Raw genomic sequence first — 16154 nt, 5'->3', positions numbered from 1 at the left:
GACTATTGTTTTCAGTTGGAAAACAATAAAGCTTGAAGAAATTAAATATGGTGGCATTATGTAGCCAGCAGTGGAAAAAAAATAGTGCCTCTCAACAAAAAGTCAACTAAAGAATGAATTTAGGCAAGAGTTTGCCCTGTAACTGACCATCCACTTCACAAAGAAGTACATTTGTTGAAGTTATTCATTAAAGGGTTGAGGTGAAATTATCTCTGATTCTTATTGTTGATGTGGAAGTTTATTTCAGACAGAAAAAAATGTACATCACTGATTTACATGAACTGTAATATTCCAATTATTGGGTTATTTATCTAAATACTATTATTGATTGTAGAATTATAAATTGTTGATATGTTTGCCTAAAATGACTGTTCGTGTTTTGTTCAGACGTCTCTGAGCTGCTAATGACTAACTAGTTGCTCCATCTGCATTACATTACATAATGTTTTACAATATTCAACCTCAAACCAACTGTATGAATATGCATGACAGCATGTTCAGATGGTTGGGCATGTCATAAAATGTTATGCTAACTTTGATAGGTTTGAAACTTCTAAAAAATTACTTTTAATAAAACTCCACATTTTACACATATTACTTACTTACTTTGACTTGTGCTTATTCAAATTAAGGTCATTAGAAAGTTTTGTTTTTTTTACATGACAATTTATAATATAACCAAAACATTAACAATGTCAATGACATAATAAACCGCTCCACACAAACAGGTACTTTCCACTAAAGGAATTTAATGAAGGTGTAGCCCTTGTCACAGGTGGTCCAGCCCTTTGCAGCATGAGTTTTGCTGAATTTGTTCATGTAAACAGTAGATTGTTTTGCATAGTGTGAGGGGTGTTTAGGATTATTTTAAAAGTTTAATTAATTTAAAGCTATTTTTTCCACTAAATGGCACCTAAACAGACAAACAGCAGGGCCTCAAAGTGGCTTTATTAGTAGAAAAAGAAAAACTACAAATGCATAAATTCCACATGGAAATCAGTGTATTTCTACCTCATCTTTTCATTTATGAATTTGTGGAGAAAAAAAAATTATAAATGCTCCACTTCAGTAGATTATTTTCATACTGATATTCATATAATTATTATGCACTGCATGGCAAAAAAAACCCTTCCCAAATTGCATCATGCATACCTGAGAAAGAGGCACCTTCAACCCCTAGGATTAATTTGTGCGGTCATTATTGCTACATGACATCTTTTTTGTTTTAGCAACATTGCAGTCATTGTAGTGATCATCACTCCATTCATACAGTAGTTGACGTCCTGTAGTTCAGCACATCATTGTAGCTCACCATCAGTGCTCCAGATATCCTCATAAGTCACACCTTCACTGCGTCTCATCTACCTTTCTGTCACCATCAGGTCCAGGAGTCGCAGGTTACCTTACAGCAGGAACTGGCACCACGGTAATGCCCAGCGTCCCACCCCCTGTGGACAACGACATTGGAGACCAAGGCTGACGAACACACACACATACACACACACACGCACACACACCCACACTCACACAGTCACGCTCAGGCACCCAGACTGCCCTGCAGCTTCACGGCCGCAGCTCAGAGAGGGACTGTTCAGCTCCCCCACACAAGGGGATGGAGAGAGAGAAAGACGGAGGAGAGCGGGCCGTCATTGACCGTCACCAAAATCTCTGCGACACCTCCTCCAGTATCACTCTCCTCTCCCCTTACAAATGGCACTCAAGTCTTCATAAACACTTTGAAATTGTTTTAACGGATGACCACATTTGTTTTGTTTTCTGTGCTACTTTTCTTGTTTCTTCCAACGACACACAGAAGAGTTTACTTTTTGTATGAATATATTTTTTACTCTAGATTTTTTTTTTTTTTTCTTGAGAAAGACATTGGAAGACTGAGGCTTATTATAGGTAAACTGTCTCTTTTCCATGATCTTATTCCTCTTTGTCATATCCTGATTGGCTACATTTACCCCTAAATCCTGTCTGACTGAGGGTGGCCTCATTTGTGACACATCTGTGCAGAGGACCTATCCACCTCTTACACAAATATGTCTTTTACTGGCCTATATAAAAGATTCTGATGTGGAAAAGCAAACATTTTCAAATAGAGAATCAGAAGTGCATGCGGATGATTTCTCTTTCATGTTTCTTCATAAAAACATGCCAGGCTGACCTCGTGTCTGGTTTGGTCACGTCTAGCTCGTCCAACTATTTCAAGGTTGACACAGATCTGCTCTCAAATTGTCCTGCCTCCGATTCCTCTGATCTTAATTCAAACTTCATTCTGCTGTCTTTGAAGGCTACCCTTTCTGCCTCACATTTTTTAAAGTAATTCTCCTTCTCCCCCAGAATGCAAAAAGCACTAGAATATTTATAAATGAATAATAACCACCGGAAATGAGCTTCTGCTAAGATGTGACGAATGACGTTTACTGATTATGAATCTATGTGAAAGACTAGTGCAATTTGTGAAATGTTCAATGTAATATTACGTATATAAACTTTCTATATTGAATGTACATTAAAAAAAAAATAAATCAGTCGCACTTGTACATAAAATTTTAAGAATAAAAGGGAACCCACAGTGTTGTTCTTTTGTATTTACATTTGTGTTGTCAAAGTAACAGCTGTGTTTATTGTCCAAAAGTATGGAAAAACTCACTCAATCTGAAAATTATGAGTGAAGTTTTATTTTGAATATTCCACATTGAGCCATATGATCACATCATAATCATCATCTGCTTTGTACCAGGAAGTTACACACATGGCTATTAACTTAACAGGCCAATAGCTGCGTGATTCTAGCATTTTCAGACAAATACAACAAACAAATCAAATAAATCAACAATTAATAAATTAAATCAACTATTTTCCCAACAGGCCTTCACACAACATTTTCATTTTCATGTTGGGAAAATAACATGACAGACAATATAACTGAATAGTTGAACAGGTTTACAGACTTTGCTTTTCGTATGTGGATGTAACTGTGAGTCATGGCCTGGTATCCTGGCTATGGCCTTGCAACTTGATAGAGATTTTGCTCACACACTTCACTGAATTTAACATGAGAGGATTAAATATTCCATACTTGCAGGTAAACAAAAACAAATTTTTGTTTTCAAGGGCTTTAACTTGAATAAAAGATAAAGGTTGCATGGAGGGTCTTGTATATAATTTAAAACTTTCAAGGAGACATTTGAAAGAGAGTTTAGAAACTTATCAGATAAATACCAAAAGTGCAATTTCTGACATTAATTTCTTCTCTGGAGGAAAATTGGCTTACAACAAATATTCATTAAATGGAGCAATATGTTTAAACTGGTTTTACCAGATATATATTAAAAACAGGATCATCCTCACAATCCACATAAGCCTTTAATTTCCTAAAGAGCCAAAGGTTCTTTGATTCCTGGATATTGATTTGCAACTAATCTTGAATTTAGAGGAGACCGGGTATGGTTGTGACACTTTTTGCTTCAGCACCTGGAACTCACAGAATTGTGGCCCAGTGCATTAGAGCCTATAGCTGCAGTGTCCCACTCCAGGCAGCTGTTTCAGCAGGCTGTCAACTGTCAGCCAGCAATGACCAGTAATATCAAACTAGCTTAAAGCTGCTGAGTGTTTAGACCTGGCTTTTATTTTGAAACATGCAATAACATGGGGACAGAAATACAGGAGAACAGCTTTTTACTAAATTATTTTGATATATAGGATTATATTTTTCTACAAATATCTTTTAACAAATTATTTGCTGTGATAATTTTTGAATTTTTATTTTTTTATTTTTTCCACAACACTATACTGGTATTACTTGTATTGCATTTTCACAATACCCTTGGCATGTGAAGTGCTCAGTTGTCGAAGCGGATCTTTTAACATTATTGTCTGACTCCTCACGGTCAGATTAGAAGGGAACACCGGAAATTACGCCAAAGGCGCGAATAACAACAAAGAATACATCTCAATTTCGCCAAGCTATTATAGTTAAATTATTGTAAAATTCTTATGAATTTTGTCAGTTATGTGGAGACACGTAACCGTTTGTTTATGACAGTGTGAATACTAATGGTTTTAGGCATTTTTATTTAACGTTCACGCTAAGTTAGATATACTTGTTTAAATATTAGCTAACTGGTCACACGGTTCCTTTTGAGGGAAGTTAGCGCAGCCTCTCTCTAAAACTGACAGTGGCCTTAGGTAAAATGTTATATTCCGATGAATTTCTTGTTGACCTGCCATAATAACTTTAAGATATGACTAGTTGTAGTTGACACTGATTACTGTCACAGTACAGACTTTACATTTATTGACAGCCTGAGTCCATCAAGAGGAGGTAAGTACCAATCAGCTGACCTAATATTAACGTAGCGGACTATTTGTAGTTGTAGGTTAATATTGTATGTATAACGTCCCAATCTACAGACATTTTCGTATTCTCATAGCATATGCTCTGTATATGGTCATTGCTGTCAATCCAGATGCTACTGAGGTTAAGTCTTTTCATTGGTGTTTACACAGGTTGACCATGTCTAAAGAAGACAAAGAAGGCTTCATTGTGAAGTTTGTGGAGAGTAAAGGGCAAAAAACAGAGTATGCTGTCAAGGCTTATGAGGTAAACCATATTATGTGGCTCAAACTTACTGTTTGGCGTTAACATTTCTGCCACTGCCTTGCTTTCTCTTTGATAGTTGATTATATTTCTCTTGTGTGTATACAGGCCATTTTGGAGCTGCAGTCTGAGAAGCACTTGAAAACCATTGATGAGGATGCCGTTTTACAGATGGACCAGAGGGACAAGTCTCTGTTTGTGTTCAGCAACTTCACTTCTTCAGCCTTTCTGCACTGCAAGAAGGTCTAAGTCCTACATCGAATCCTAGAGCCAGAGTTTCACAGGAATTGGTTAAAATGCTATAATGGAGATTAATTATTCTCTTTCTCACTCTGTTATTTGTCATGTAGCTTGGCTGCCGAGTCGTGAGTCCACTGGTGGTATTGTACTGCCTGCAGCATCAGCGTTGTGTTCCCAAAGCAGAGAGGCCTGTCTATAACATGGCCATGGCTGACATCACTGTTTCCTGCACCAGCCTGGATAAAGCAACACGGGTTAGTTCACTGCATCTCATACTTTGTACATCTTTTAAAATCAGAAGATGAATAAATGCCAAACACACCAGTGAAGATATGAATGATTACGATGTGTAAATATGAAAAGGACCGATTTATATGAAAGGAGCTGGTCTTAATGGTCCATAGATGTAGTTCCAAAGTACATACAGTACAAAAATTGTAATGTAATGCACTCTGACTTTTATAGTTTAAGAGTTAGGAAGTCAGTATGGTGTCTTCTTAAGTGTCCTATATGTTTATATCTGAATGTCTGGCTCTCTCCACAGGCAGAGGTGATGGATCTGGTGCAACTCATGGGTGGACGGGTCTATCTTGACCTAAATGTGTCTGTCACACACCTGATAGCTGGAGAGGTGGGCAGCAAGAAATACCTGGTAGCTGCCAGCCTGGGTAAACCCATCCTGCTGCCCACATGGGTCAAGACCTGCTGGGAGAAATCTCAGGACAGGTACTATCCCGTTTACACCCACATGTCCTTTCTGATATCTGCATGACACTGTTTGGGAACCCAGTATCATCATAGCATTGTTATCCATATATTGTATACATAGGTCATGTTAACATGGAAATAATAATCGTGAAAAATGAAAAATCATTCTGGCTCCTTCAGTCTCTTCAGGTATACAGACCTACCCACTGAGGACTATCTGTGCCCTGTGCTCCGTGGCTGTACTGTGTGTGTGACAGGCCTCTCCAGCACAGAGCGCAAAGAGGTGCAGCGGCTCTGTGAGCAGCATGGAGCCAACTATACCGGTCAGCTCAAAATGAATGAGTGTACACACCTCATCGTTAGTGAACCAACAGGTAAGTCACCAGCAGTTTAAACATTGGCCCATTCTAGCTGTATTTTTGAAACTGGTTTCCTCATTGATCTCAGTTTAATTCTGATTATTTGTATTTGGTTGCAGGTCAGAAGTACGAGTGTGCTCGGAAGTGGAATGTATATTGTGTGTCTCTGCACTGGCTGTTTGACAGCATAGAGAAGGGCTTTTGTCAGGACGAGAGCAGGTACACTGTGGAGCGCAACGCATCAAAGACCACTCGACCGCACACTTCCACCCCCACCGGCACCAGCAAGAAGGAGGGTGAGCCACAGAAAGATGGGGCACTTGTTTTTTGTTGACTGTATTTAATGATGTTATGTTAATGTTTCTAATTTGCAGCATTAGACCTATAACATATTGTAATAAAATATTATTTATTTATTTTCAGCTCTAGAGGGTCCATCTCTGTTGGGCTTGAGCCACATCTCTGTCAACGCTAGCATGACAATAAATGACACGGCCCTCACCAATAGCACCATCAGCCGTCTGCAGGCCCCAGACCCTATAGATAGCTTGGACCTCACCATCTGTCCAGCTGATGATATACTGGATGGCTGTAAGGTAGGTAAAATATATGGTATAAAAATTCCTAATCGTCAATTTTGATGTGGTAATTTTATTGACTGCTAATGTGAAAGACAAATTTGAGGCTTTATTTCACATGTTAAATGTTGTGCAGCTGTATCTGTGCGGCCTGCCAGGGAAGAAGCTGGAGAAGCTGCGGCATCTTGTGAACGTTGCAGGAGGTCTGCGCTTCAACCAGCCCAGTGAAGAACTCACGCATGTGGTCATGGGAGAGCTGGATCAGGACCTCAAGAACTTTCTCTCCAAAGTGACTCACCGGTCTGAACACCAAAAATTACTACTCTTCATAATATTTATTTCCTTCTTAGTAAAAGATATGGCCTGTTTTCAAAGTACAGAATCCCATTGTCTTACAATAAATACCTAAATATGTACAAAATGTGATGTAGTTTCTATGAAGAGTGAAGGAAGTAGATAAAAAAAAAAAAAAAATGCAATGTCACTCAGGGCTGAAAATATATTTCATCTGACTTGAGATTTTGAGAATTTTAAGCAGGTTTGGGGAGTTCAAATGGATAAGCATGGCCTACACTGACTGAAGTTCCATATAAGTGTCCTTAATGGTAAATTTGGTTTGTAACATCATATTCACTCACAGTAGAGAAAATGCACAGATATCTGCAAAACACTTTGAAATGAAAAAGAGTGGAAACTAAAATATTCAGAGAAACTGAGGCACAATGTGGAGAGTATTGTTGCAATTTAGAAACTTTTACAGTATATTAGACAATTGAAATGTGACTGATGCTACGACTGCGTGTTACTTCCCAGGCCCCATGTTGTAACAGTGCAGTGGCTGCTGGACAGTTTCACCAAAGGCAGTTTACTCCCAGAATCAGACCACCTCCATCCTGAGTGTCTGCCCCCTGCTGTGGCCTCTGTATCTGTGTCGGCCCGTCACACTCCCACCTCCCGGTCCTCAGTTGGTCCCCCGGTGGCCAGTCCTGGCACTCCCAGGCAAAAGAGAGCAGAGGAGGATCTGCTATCACAGTACATGGATGATGACCCAACAGTGGGTATGTAGGTGTTTGATGTGATTATACACCGTAATGTTAATGTCCAAGACATCTGAAGCCTGGTGGTTATATCTTGCTGGACTTTTATCCTCCAGTTGACATGCCTCCACCAGCAACAGAGAGCAACAGCAGGAAGTCCATGAGCACAGTTGCAGTGCCTCATCCTGAACCCCAGGCGACAAACCAGACCAGAGGAGCAGAGCCAGACTCGATCCTGCAGGAGGCCAGCGAGGCAGGCCTGTTTGTTGGGAAATGTTTCCTCCTTGTGGGCTTTGGCGCTGAGGCCGAAGCCCAGCTCTCTCTGCTGGTGACGGAACATGGAGGCACGGTGCTGATGGGTCGTACACGGGTTGTGGCTGACTATGCCGTGGTGCCACTGTTGGGCTGTTCGGTGGAGGCCACAGTGGACGAGGTGGTCACTGATACCTGGCTGGTAAGATCACAACCATACTGTTTTCTTTTGACCTGTGTCGGCAGGATCACGTGACAAAACAAAACATTTGAAGATGTCAACCTTGGGCTCCGGGAAGTTGTGACCAGCATTTTTGCTTTTTAACATTTAATAGATTAATCAAAAAATAATCGTGAGCAAAATTGATTGTGAAAATAATACGTTTTTTTTGCTCTGGGAGTGTGCTTTGTAAGTTTGATAGCTAATAGGTATGTGTTGTTCTTTGAAGGCCATGTGTGTGGAGAAGGAGTGTATTCTGCAGCTTTCCTCCAACCCTTTGTTCACCCCGGTGCCTGTGATGGACGGACGTTTACCTCTCAAGGATTGTGTCCTCTCCGTCAGTCAGTTTACTGGAGCAGAGAGAGAGTCTCTGGTGGAGCTGGCCAAGCACCTTGGAGCCAAGTATGACTATCTTGACCACACACAAAAGCAGTTTACTTTTAATCTACATGTTATAAACATTGTTCTATCATAAATCCACTCTCTGCTGCACACCTTCTACCCTCCTGTGGCCTGCCCACTCATTTTGAACTACCTCTTCTAGATCTACATCTTTTCTTTTCTCCCACCTGCAGTGTTCAAGATTACTTTGTGCGCCTGGCTAACCAGAAGAAAGGCATGCTGGCCAGCACTCATCTGGTGTTGCAGAGTCCGGAAGGCACAAAGTACCAGGCAGCAAAGAAATGGGGGCTTCCTGCTGTGACCATGCACTGGTTATTAGAGTCTGCACGGACGGGCCAGAGGGCAGAAGAGGAGCGATTTCTAGTTGACCTCCCACCCTCACCAGGTGAGAAACAATTTCAGTAGCTCTGTGTGGTTTGGAAAAGCTTGTTATTTATTTTATTTGTGTGGGCTGCATATAGAACATGATGGTTGAAAACAATCATAGTAAATTACTGATTAATGTTTTTAGAATGTATACCTTTTGTCAGTGTCAGCTGGTTTTGAACCATTTTTCAACCATTTGAATATCAAAATAAAGTATTTTGAGTAACCTGACTAACCTAAGTAACATATATATATATATATATAATAAAGCAAAAGCCCCATTTGAAGTGGTTAAAGTCTGGGCAGTCAGGTTTACAAAAGTCATGTTGCAATTAGGTTTTCTTTTTTTTCTTTTTGAGAATAACTACTTTCTTCTTCCACAGAGAGGGATGAAGAGAGTTTTGTCAGTGGTTCTCAGAAGCCAACCATGCCTCCTCCAGTTTGTTTGTCTCCGGAGATCCCTTTGCTGGGTGTCCAGAGCGGTAAGGCCGTTACCCCACTGGATTTAGGTCGCTTTCAGAGCAAAGTTTTCCGATCTGTTTTGGACGAGATGAAGCCCAAAGAAGACATCAGCACCCCAAAACAAAACCAGGAGGGTAGCAGAAGGAAACCACTTCAAAAGGAGCCCTCCCTGCAGCTGGACACTCCCTCTCGTTTCCTCAGCAGAGACCAGCTCTTCAGGCCCTCCTTTGATATCAAGGTTGGGACTTACTGAAGGCAACAGAGTGATAGAATTATGATTTTTGCTCAGACTTATTGCAATAAATGTGCGCCAATGTCTGATAGATAATTCATGGACTGATTCTTATATTCAGGATGCACTAGGAGCTTTAGAGACTCCAGGTGGGAGATCCAAACCGGGAGAGAGGGTGGAGACTCCATTGACGGATGTCATCAACAGGAACCTGAAGGTGGCTCTGGCTAATAGCACCCGCAGTACTGTCTCAGCGATGCAGGCAGTCTCAGCTAGCCCCCAGCTTACCAAGACAACTGAGAAGGAGGTAAACTCTAGCTAGCACACAGTACAGGACAGGATTTATTTGTACAATTAATGCTAATTTTAGAACCAATTTTGTAAACTGTGTATGCAAGGCTCCAGAAAAAGAAGCTGGTCCCCTGACTGGTGTTGTGATCTGTGTGGGAAAGAAGCTGAGCAAAATGCAGAGTGAACTAAACGCTATCGCTGCCTCGCTTGGAGCTGACTTCAGGTATTCAACAAAGTTTTCATAAACAAAATGTACTGAACATGGATGCAAATAGTACATACATCTCTTTATCACCTTGTTTACAGGTGGGCTTGTGATGATACAGTGACGCACTACATCTACCAGGGCCGTGTGGGGGACAACACCCGGGAATACAGAGGAGTGAAGGAGAGAGGACTGCATGTGGTCTCCCAGTACTGGCTGGAGGCTGTACGTTTTCCACTAGCGGATATAAATAGAATCCCCCATTTTCATACAGCTGTTGGCTGGGAACCTTCAAAAAACCAGCAGTATATGATCACAATTTCCTTGGAGGTATTATAGGTATAGTTAATCAGGGAGTTCAACAGCAATCCTTTTTGATATTGTAATTAATCAAGTAATAATATGTCCATCCATTCTATATTTCCAGTTATTCTAAATAAAGGTCTAGAGGGGGCTGAAGTTTATCCCACTACACTCTGGGCAAAAAGCAAGAAAAGTCTTGAACATGACGAGTTAATACACAGAAAACCGCATTGACACTCAGGAGCAAGTTGAGCTGCTTTTCTACAAACTGAGTAAATAAACCAATTGTTACATCACAAAGGAAAGGATCAGGGCCAATATTGAAACCCTGCTGTCTTCCTGAGCCGCTACACAGACTTCATCAAAAATTAGGAACAATATTTTCATGCTGGTTAAATAAGCTTGTAAAGAAATGTCTTTGAGAAGGTGCATGAAGTGATGTTAAGATACACTTCATTTAATTTGGAATCAGTTTTGTGCCTCCTGTTGCCATTCAGTACTCACTTAGCACAGCTCTCCGGGGGTAAATAATTATCATCCCATCAGCTGCTTTGATATGCTAATTTCAGAGACAGATGGGAGTTTCAGCTATGTTTCCCCTCGTAGTTGTTTTGTTCAATTAATTTTTGAAAAAAAGCTCTAATACATTTGCATGCAGATATGTGCTGCGCGCACTAACAATCACCCCATGATGTTTGTGCAGTGTGCTGACGAGCAGAGGCACGTCCCGGAGTCTCTGTATCCTTTCACCTACAACCCCAAGATGAGCCTGAACCTGAGCCAAGTGCCCAACAGCTCTCAGAGGTCCACAACTGTAACACGAACACAACTCAAAGAGGCAAAGGACAACAAAGTGGGTGTAATAATGTAATGTGTGTGTTTTCTCTTCATTAGATACTGTTCTGTGTTGGTGCAAAGTAGAATTTCTCATTGGAATCAGTTTTTTATATTAATTATCTGTTTCCCATTTAATTATGTGTTTGATTTTCTGTCCCTCAGTCTGAGCACAATGCCACAGAGGAAGCTACGACCCCACGTCGTGTAAGTGATGGAAGTGTAGATCAAGAAGAGATGAATGATCCTGCAGAAAGGAGTGGTGGGTGTTTTTCTCCGGCTTTTGTTTAATTCCAAAAAGCTTTCCAAGTTACATGATGGAAGTGATAGTTTTTTTTTTTCTAGATCTTTCAGAGACTCTGGAAATGAGAGAGAACCTGCAAAGACAGCTCCAGGAGATCATGTCAGCCACCAAGTTGACGACAGGGAGACGTACCTCAGTCAGACTCACCAGGATGGGGTCTGGAGGCGCCGATTCGAGGCCACAGACACCCGATGGGAGCAGAGTCGGACGTAGTGGGAGCAGACGGACTCTAGAAGCTCTGAGGTGAGGAAGCCATAAAGCAAACGTTTCCTCAGTCTTTTAAGACTTTACTCCTGCAGTAAGAGCTACTGCTCTGTCCTGATTCCAGGGTTACCAGAGAAGCAGCCATGGACCTGAACACAGAGCCGTCCCAGAGTGAGCAGATAGTTTGGGATGACCCTACAGCCAGGGAGGAGAGGGCCAAGCTGGCTGACAATTTACAGTGGCCTGGTAGTCCCTCACAGTATTCAGAGCCCCTCGCACCTCCACCTCCCCCCACTGCAGAAGACAGCCCCCAGATCAGGGACTCCATGACAGACTCTGAGCTGGTGGAGATGGGTAAGAGTTTGCACCAACTGTTAATTTACACTCAGCCTTGTGCTAACTTAAGATAGGTTTGTTTATTTACTTTGCCTCTGAAGAGAGTAATTACACCATAAATGTGTCCAGTGGAGACACATGGCTTCAGTTGTAACTAATGAATCACTCTGTCCTCTCCCAGCTGCTTGTGATGTCATTGACCAGCAAATGGGCCAGAAAGTTGCAACCCCTCCATCAAAAGAGACAGAAAATGACATCCTCACTCCTAAAGCCCCCAGCATCGCCTTCCCTCTTGCCAACCCCCCAGTAGCACCAGAGCCACAGGTAAGGATTCATATTTACATTAACAAGTTGATGCATTAATATTGCCTTGATGGAAATGAACTTGCTGCATGGATTGGATAAATTGGCTTTTCGCAACTCAAACTACAATGATTAGGATTTGGACAGTAAATCGTTTGTTATATGCATCCTGTACCGTCTCTTTCAATCAAGCTGATGGTGCTAAAAAAAAAGTTGTTACTTCCTCTCAGGAGGAGCAAGAGGAAGCAAAGAAGCCACCCAGATTTCAGCTATCCTCCCTCAGCCCTCAGGAACGCATTGATTACAGTCACCTCATCGAGGAGCTTGGTGAGTCTCCCAGCTAATTAGGGCTCTAACAGCGTTTCATCATGCTGCAGCAAAAAAAGGCAACAAATCACTGGCCTGAAGTCAGAGTCTAATCCCTAATGACTAAGAAGCAGGATCTGCCTCCAGGGGTCTGAGAATATTTCCTCCAGCAGAAGCTCAGCATCATCAAATGAGTCAGGTTTTCACTGCTCACTACAAGTTGAAACATAATTGAATCCTACAGAGTACACTCTCCCAAAATGCATCATTTACAAATATAAGAAACATCAAGACAAAAAGGAACAGATCCATTTTTGTGTGTGTAGCTATAACTCCTGTTTAGATACAGTATATCTTATGTATAGTTGTGTCTTCAGTTTCTGTCTCTGTTTGTGTTCGGTGTATTAGGTGGTGTAGTCCTGGACAAGCAGTCTTTTGACTCCAGCTGCTCCCACATCATCGTAGGGACTCCTCTGCGCAACGAGAAGTACCTGGCAGCAATGGCAGCTGGAAAGTGGATCCTGCACCGCTCGTATCTGGAGGCCTGCCGATCAGTGGGTCGCTTCATCCAGGTCTGAATGTGAAGAGTTGCTCCTTGCTGTTTTAGTGCTACCAGCAGAAAATAGAATAAAAATAGTTTCTGACACATTTCTTTCTGTATATTTCTTTTCAAAATGGCTGAATTTGCATAAAGTGGTGTAAGAGTTGTACGTTTGGTTTTCTAAAACCTCCCAAATATCTGCAGCAGCTTGCAATAGCATATGGAACAGAGCATCACTACTATGAATACTGCATCTCTACTTTTTTTTTTTGTTTTCTCAAAGTGTTTTTAAGGTTTTCATGAGCCAACACATTTTCCATCACCCTCGCTGAACTATCACAGAATGATCAGTGACGAATGTTATTTGAATGCTAAATAAGATTTTAAATTCATATATCTGTGTTTTTGTTCCAGGAGGATGAGTATGAGTGGGGCAGTAGCTCCATACTGGATGCGTTGCCCTCCATCACCTCCCAGCAGAGGAGACTGGCGTTGGCTGCCATGCGCTGGAGGAAAGCCCTGCAGGGGCGCCCTGAACATAGGGTGCTTATAAACTCATACACTGTTAACACTACACGGCTCATTCTCAGTTCATGTCACTGTTATTGTATTGTGCACTTCCTGAGCATTTAATTAACTGAGTATAAAACAATTCTTTCCTCTAAATGAATCTTTGTATTTTTCAGGGTGCCTTCAGTGGATGGACAGTCATGCTGAACATCGACCAGAACAGAGAATCAGGCTTCAGGCGGTTACTACAGTCTGGCGGAGCGAAGGTCAGTGCTTGTTTATTTGTTGTCCTAAATCGAAAAGTCATGTGTGCTTCACTCGCTTCTGCAGTAATCAAAACATCCCCAGAACGAAGAGAGGGAAAGATTTTTGTAGACAGCAATAGTGGAGAGTGCAGTGTCCATCCAAAAAGCTGCAAATTGGAAAAGATGCATTTTTACATTTACATTTTTATGATGTTAGTGGCTGCGGCCTTTGTTTCATGTGGCTCACCTTTGCTGTAAAACACTGGGGGAAACCCTGAAATAACTAGTATTAATACTGAGAATTTTTGGTTCTGACAATAGAGAGCAGTCATGTAGGAGCAAGAATGAAAATAAGTGCTTCAGGAAATAGGCGGGTTGTTTTTTTAGATCAAGTTAAGGAAGCATTAGCATGCCAGGACACAGAATAGAATGATCAATCGGAACAAAATGGAAAAGTGGGAAGAAACCCCTACCTCACCAGTATAACCTTGAGCCATCTCTCCACTATATTTTCAACCAAAATGTTGACTTTTCTGTCTTTGGCAAAATGGTGAAGCCGTAGTTCTCACTTGTAATTCCTCTCCAGGTTCTACCCAGTCCCTCCCCATCCTTGTACAAAGAGACCACCCACCTGTTTGCAGACTTCAGTCGGCTGAAGCCCGGAGAATTCAGAGTGGATGTATCAGAGGCTACCTTCCAAAGAGTCATGTGCTTGAAGCCAGAGTACATCGCAGACTACCTCATGCAGGTTAGCAGAGCCCTTCATACAGATCATCACTGGAGTGGCCTAATATTGTTTTTGTCGCCTCAGTTCGACCATAACTTCATGCCAAAGTTAAACAATGGTACAAAGCGTGGCAAAAATGGATTCTAACAAATGTTTTGTTTATGCATTCTGGCCATTGTAACGTAGCTGAAAAGTATTGCATTTGACTTCTTAAGACAGTTTATGCCTCAATAACTTCAAGTGACTTTATCTTGAAAGAAGTCAGATTCCCTCCATGTGATTAGGTCATTTTCAATATTAGATTAAATCCGTAAAATGGTCTTTTTTGTACTGACACTGCCCTTTTTTTCATTCCTGCAGGAGCCCACTCCACCTATTGAGCTGTACTACCTGAGTGAAGCTCCCCCTGAGGAAACTCCAGGCACTCCGTCACGTAAACGTAAAGCAGCAGCCGACGCCTCCAGGCTGAAAAAGAGCCGTCTGACGTGAAATGTAACTCTTAAATATTGTCATCGAAATCCTCCTCCCTGTGAAAATTAGTGTAAATTAGATTTTCTTTTTATTTCCTGTATGAAAATAAAATAAATGTAGCACTGGTTTTGTCCATCTGTCATTTTTATATAAGAGCACTGCAGTTGGGGCTGCCTGCACTGAGACTAGCTGAGATGGATGACTCAATGAAGGTCTGCAGAAAATGTTGAGTCACGTTTTGTAATTGGGTGCAATGGTAATTCCTGACCTGTAGAGGGCAGTAGGTCGTCACTGTATGACTCTGTTACAGATGCTCTCTTCAACAGAAATAAATAAATAAGTGACTGTCTGATTTCATCTTTTATTTTTGAAAATCTAGGATCATTAAATGCCCAGGATTGACTTCCTGCAGCTCTTCTCTTTTAAAAAGTGAAGACAATTATCATTTTTATTGTTTTTCAGAATAAAATTTGCCATTATATTTCTATAACATGAGCTCTTGTGTTTCTAGTGGTGCTGTCTTGTTTATTTATAAGCGAGAATTCATCCAGGAGCTGAAATGACTGATGGAATTCATTTAAACTCTCAAACCTGGATCAAACAAACATGCCCTTCCTCACCCGGTGATTATGAGCCTCTTGTATCAGCTGTTGATCTCCCCGTACTGTAAACACCAGATTTTGTTTACCCAGTATTGGTTCGGGCCTATGGTATAGTGGTGTGCTTTTTCATACCAGGGTGCCAGCTGAGGTTATAGGCCCCTGGCCCCTCCCATATGGACGGATAACTGGTTTAAGCTCAGAATAGATGGACCAGCTGACAGACTCAGGGTTGAACTGCTGTTTGAGAGGTGTGGGATTAGAGGAGGAAGAGTTGTGCTGACGGGGGGAACATGACTCATACTCCAGCAGCCTCCAACAAAGTATGGAGCAGCAAAAGGTTACTTGTAGAGGCCTGCACAGAGAGAACATTAAGTTTCAACAGTACTATCACTTATTTGGTTATAGCAGTGGTTCCCAACTTTTTTTGAATAAACAAATTGGAGCATTATTTGCTCAGGATGCCTGGTCACAGTGCATATGACCAATAATTTGTGAGCTGTTTGACCT

At 41.4% G+C, this 16154-nt stretch overlaps 2 protein-coding genes across 7 annotated transcripts in view; both read left to right on the top strand.

The window, feature by feature from the left end:
- Positions 1-2586, top strand: part of dnajc13 (dnaJ homolog subfamily C member 13) — a 31238-nt gene extending 28652 nt beyond the window's left edge. For 3 of the 5 annotated variants that reach the window (XM_087170674.1, XM_087170673.1, XM_023395090.2), the window contains one exon: positions 1383-2586. In XM_087170674.1, coding sequence (XP_087026800.1) covers positions 1383-1480 — 98 coding nt within the window. In that variant the 3' untranslated portion in view covers positions 1481-2586. The remainder of the gene's footprint in view (positions 1-1382) is intronic. The other 2 variants (XM_087170676.1, XM_087170675.1) reach the window with 1 other exon arrangement.
- Positions 2587-3923: 1337 nt separating this feature from the next.
- topbp1 (DNA topoisomerase II binding protein 1) lies at positions 3924-15171 on the top strand. 2 transcript variants are annotated; one of them, XM_087170680.1, is made up of 28 exons: positions 3924-4333; positions 4519-4612; positions 4718-4852; positions 4960-5103; positions 5394-5575; positions 5738-5931; positions 6036-6212; positions 6340-6512; positions 6631-6794; positions 7308-7552; positions 7648-7985; positions 8233-8405; positions 8579-8790; positions 9155-9471; positions 9587-9772; positions 9864-9979; positions 10063-10186; positions 10968-11117; positions 11264-11360; positions 11453-11645; positions 11731-11960; positions 12124-12266; positions 12476-12572; positions 12960-13123; positions 13507-13635; positions 13779-13868; positions 14434-14595; positions 14935-15171. In XM_087170680.1, exons 2-28 carry the CDS (start codon positions 4526-4528, stop codon positions 15061-15063), a joined length of 4551 nt encoding a protein of 1516 aa, XP_087026806.1. In that variant the 5' UTR covers positions 3924-4333; positions 4519-4525; the 3' UTR covers positions 15064-15171. The 2 variants fall into 2 exon arrangements, with proteins under 2 accessions (XP_087026806.1, XP_023250869.1); XM_023395101.2 differs by having other exon boundaries at positions 11444-11645.
- Positions 15172-16154: the final 983 nt, after the last annotated feature.

Source organism: Seriola lalandi, unplaced genomic scaffold (assembly GCF_002814215.2).
Source record: "Seriola lalandi dorsalis isolate HSWRI2012SDOR001 ecotype SW California unplaced genomic scaffold, Sedor1 jcf7180002054956, whole genome shotgun sequence".
In the NCBI taxonomy this organism is placed as follows: domain Eukaryota; kingdom Metazoa; phylum Chordata; class Actinopteri; order Carangiformes; family Carangidae; genus Seriola; species Seriola lalandi.
This window is presented reverse-complemented; position numbering and strand designations above follow the sequence as displayed.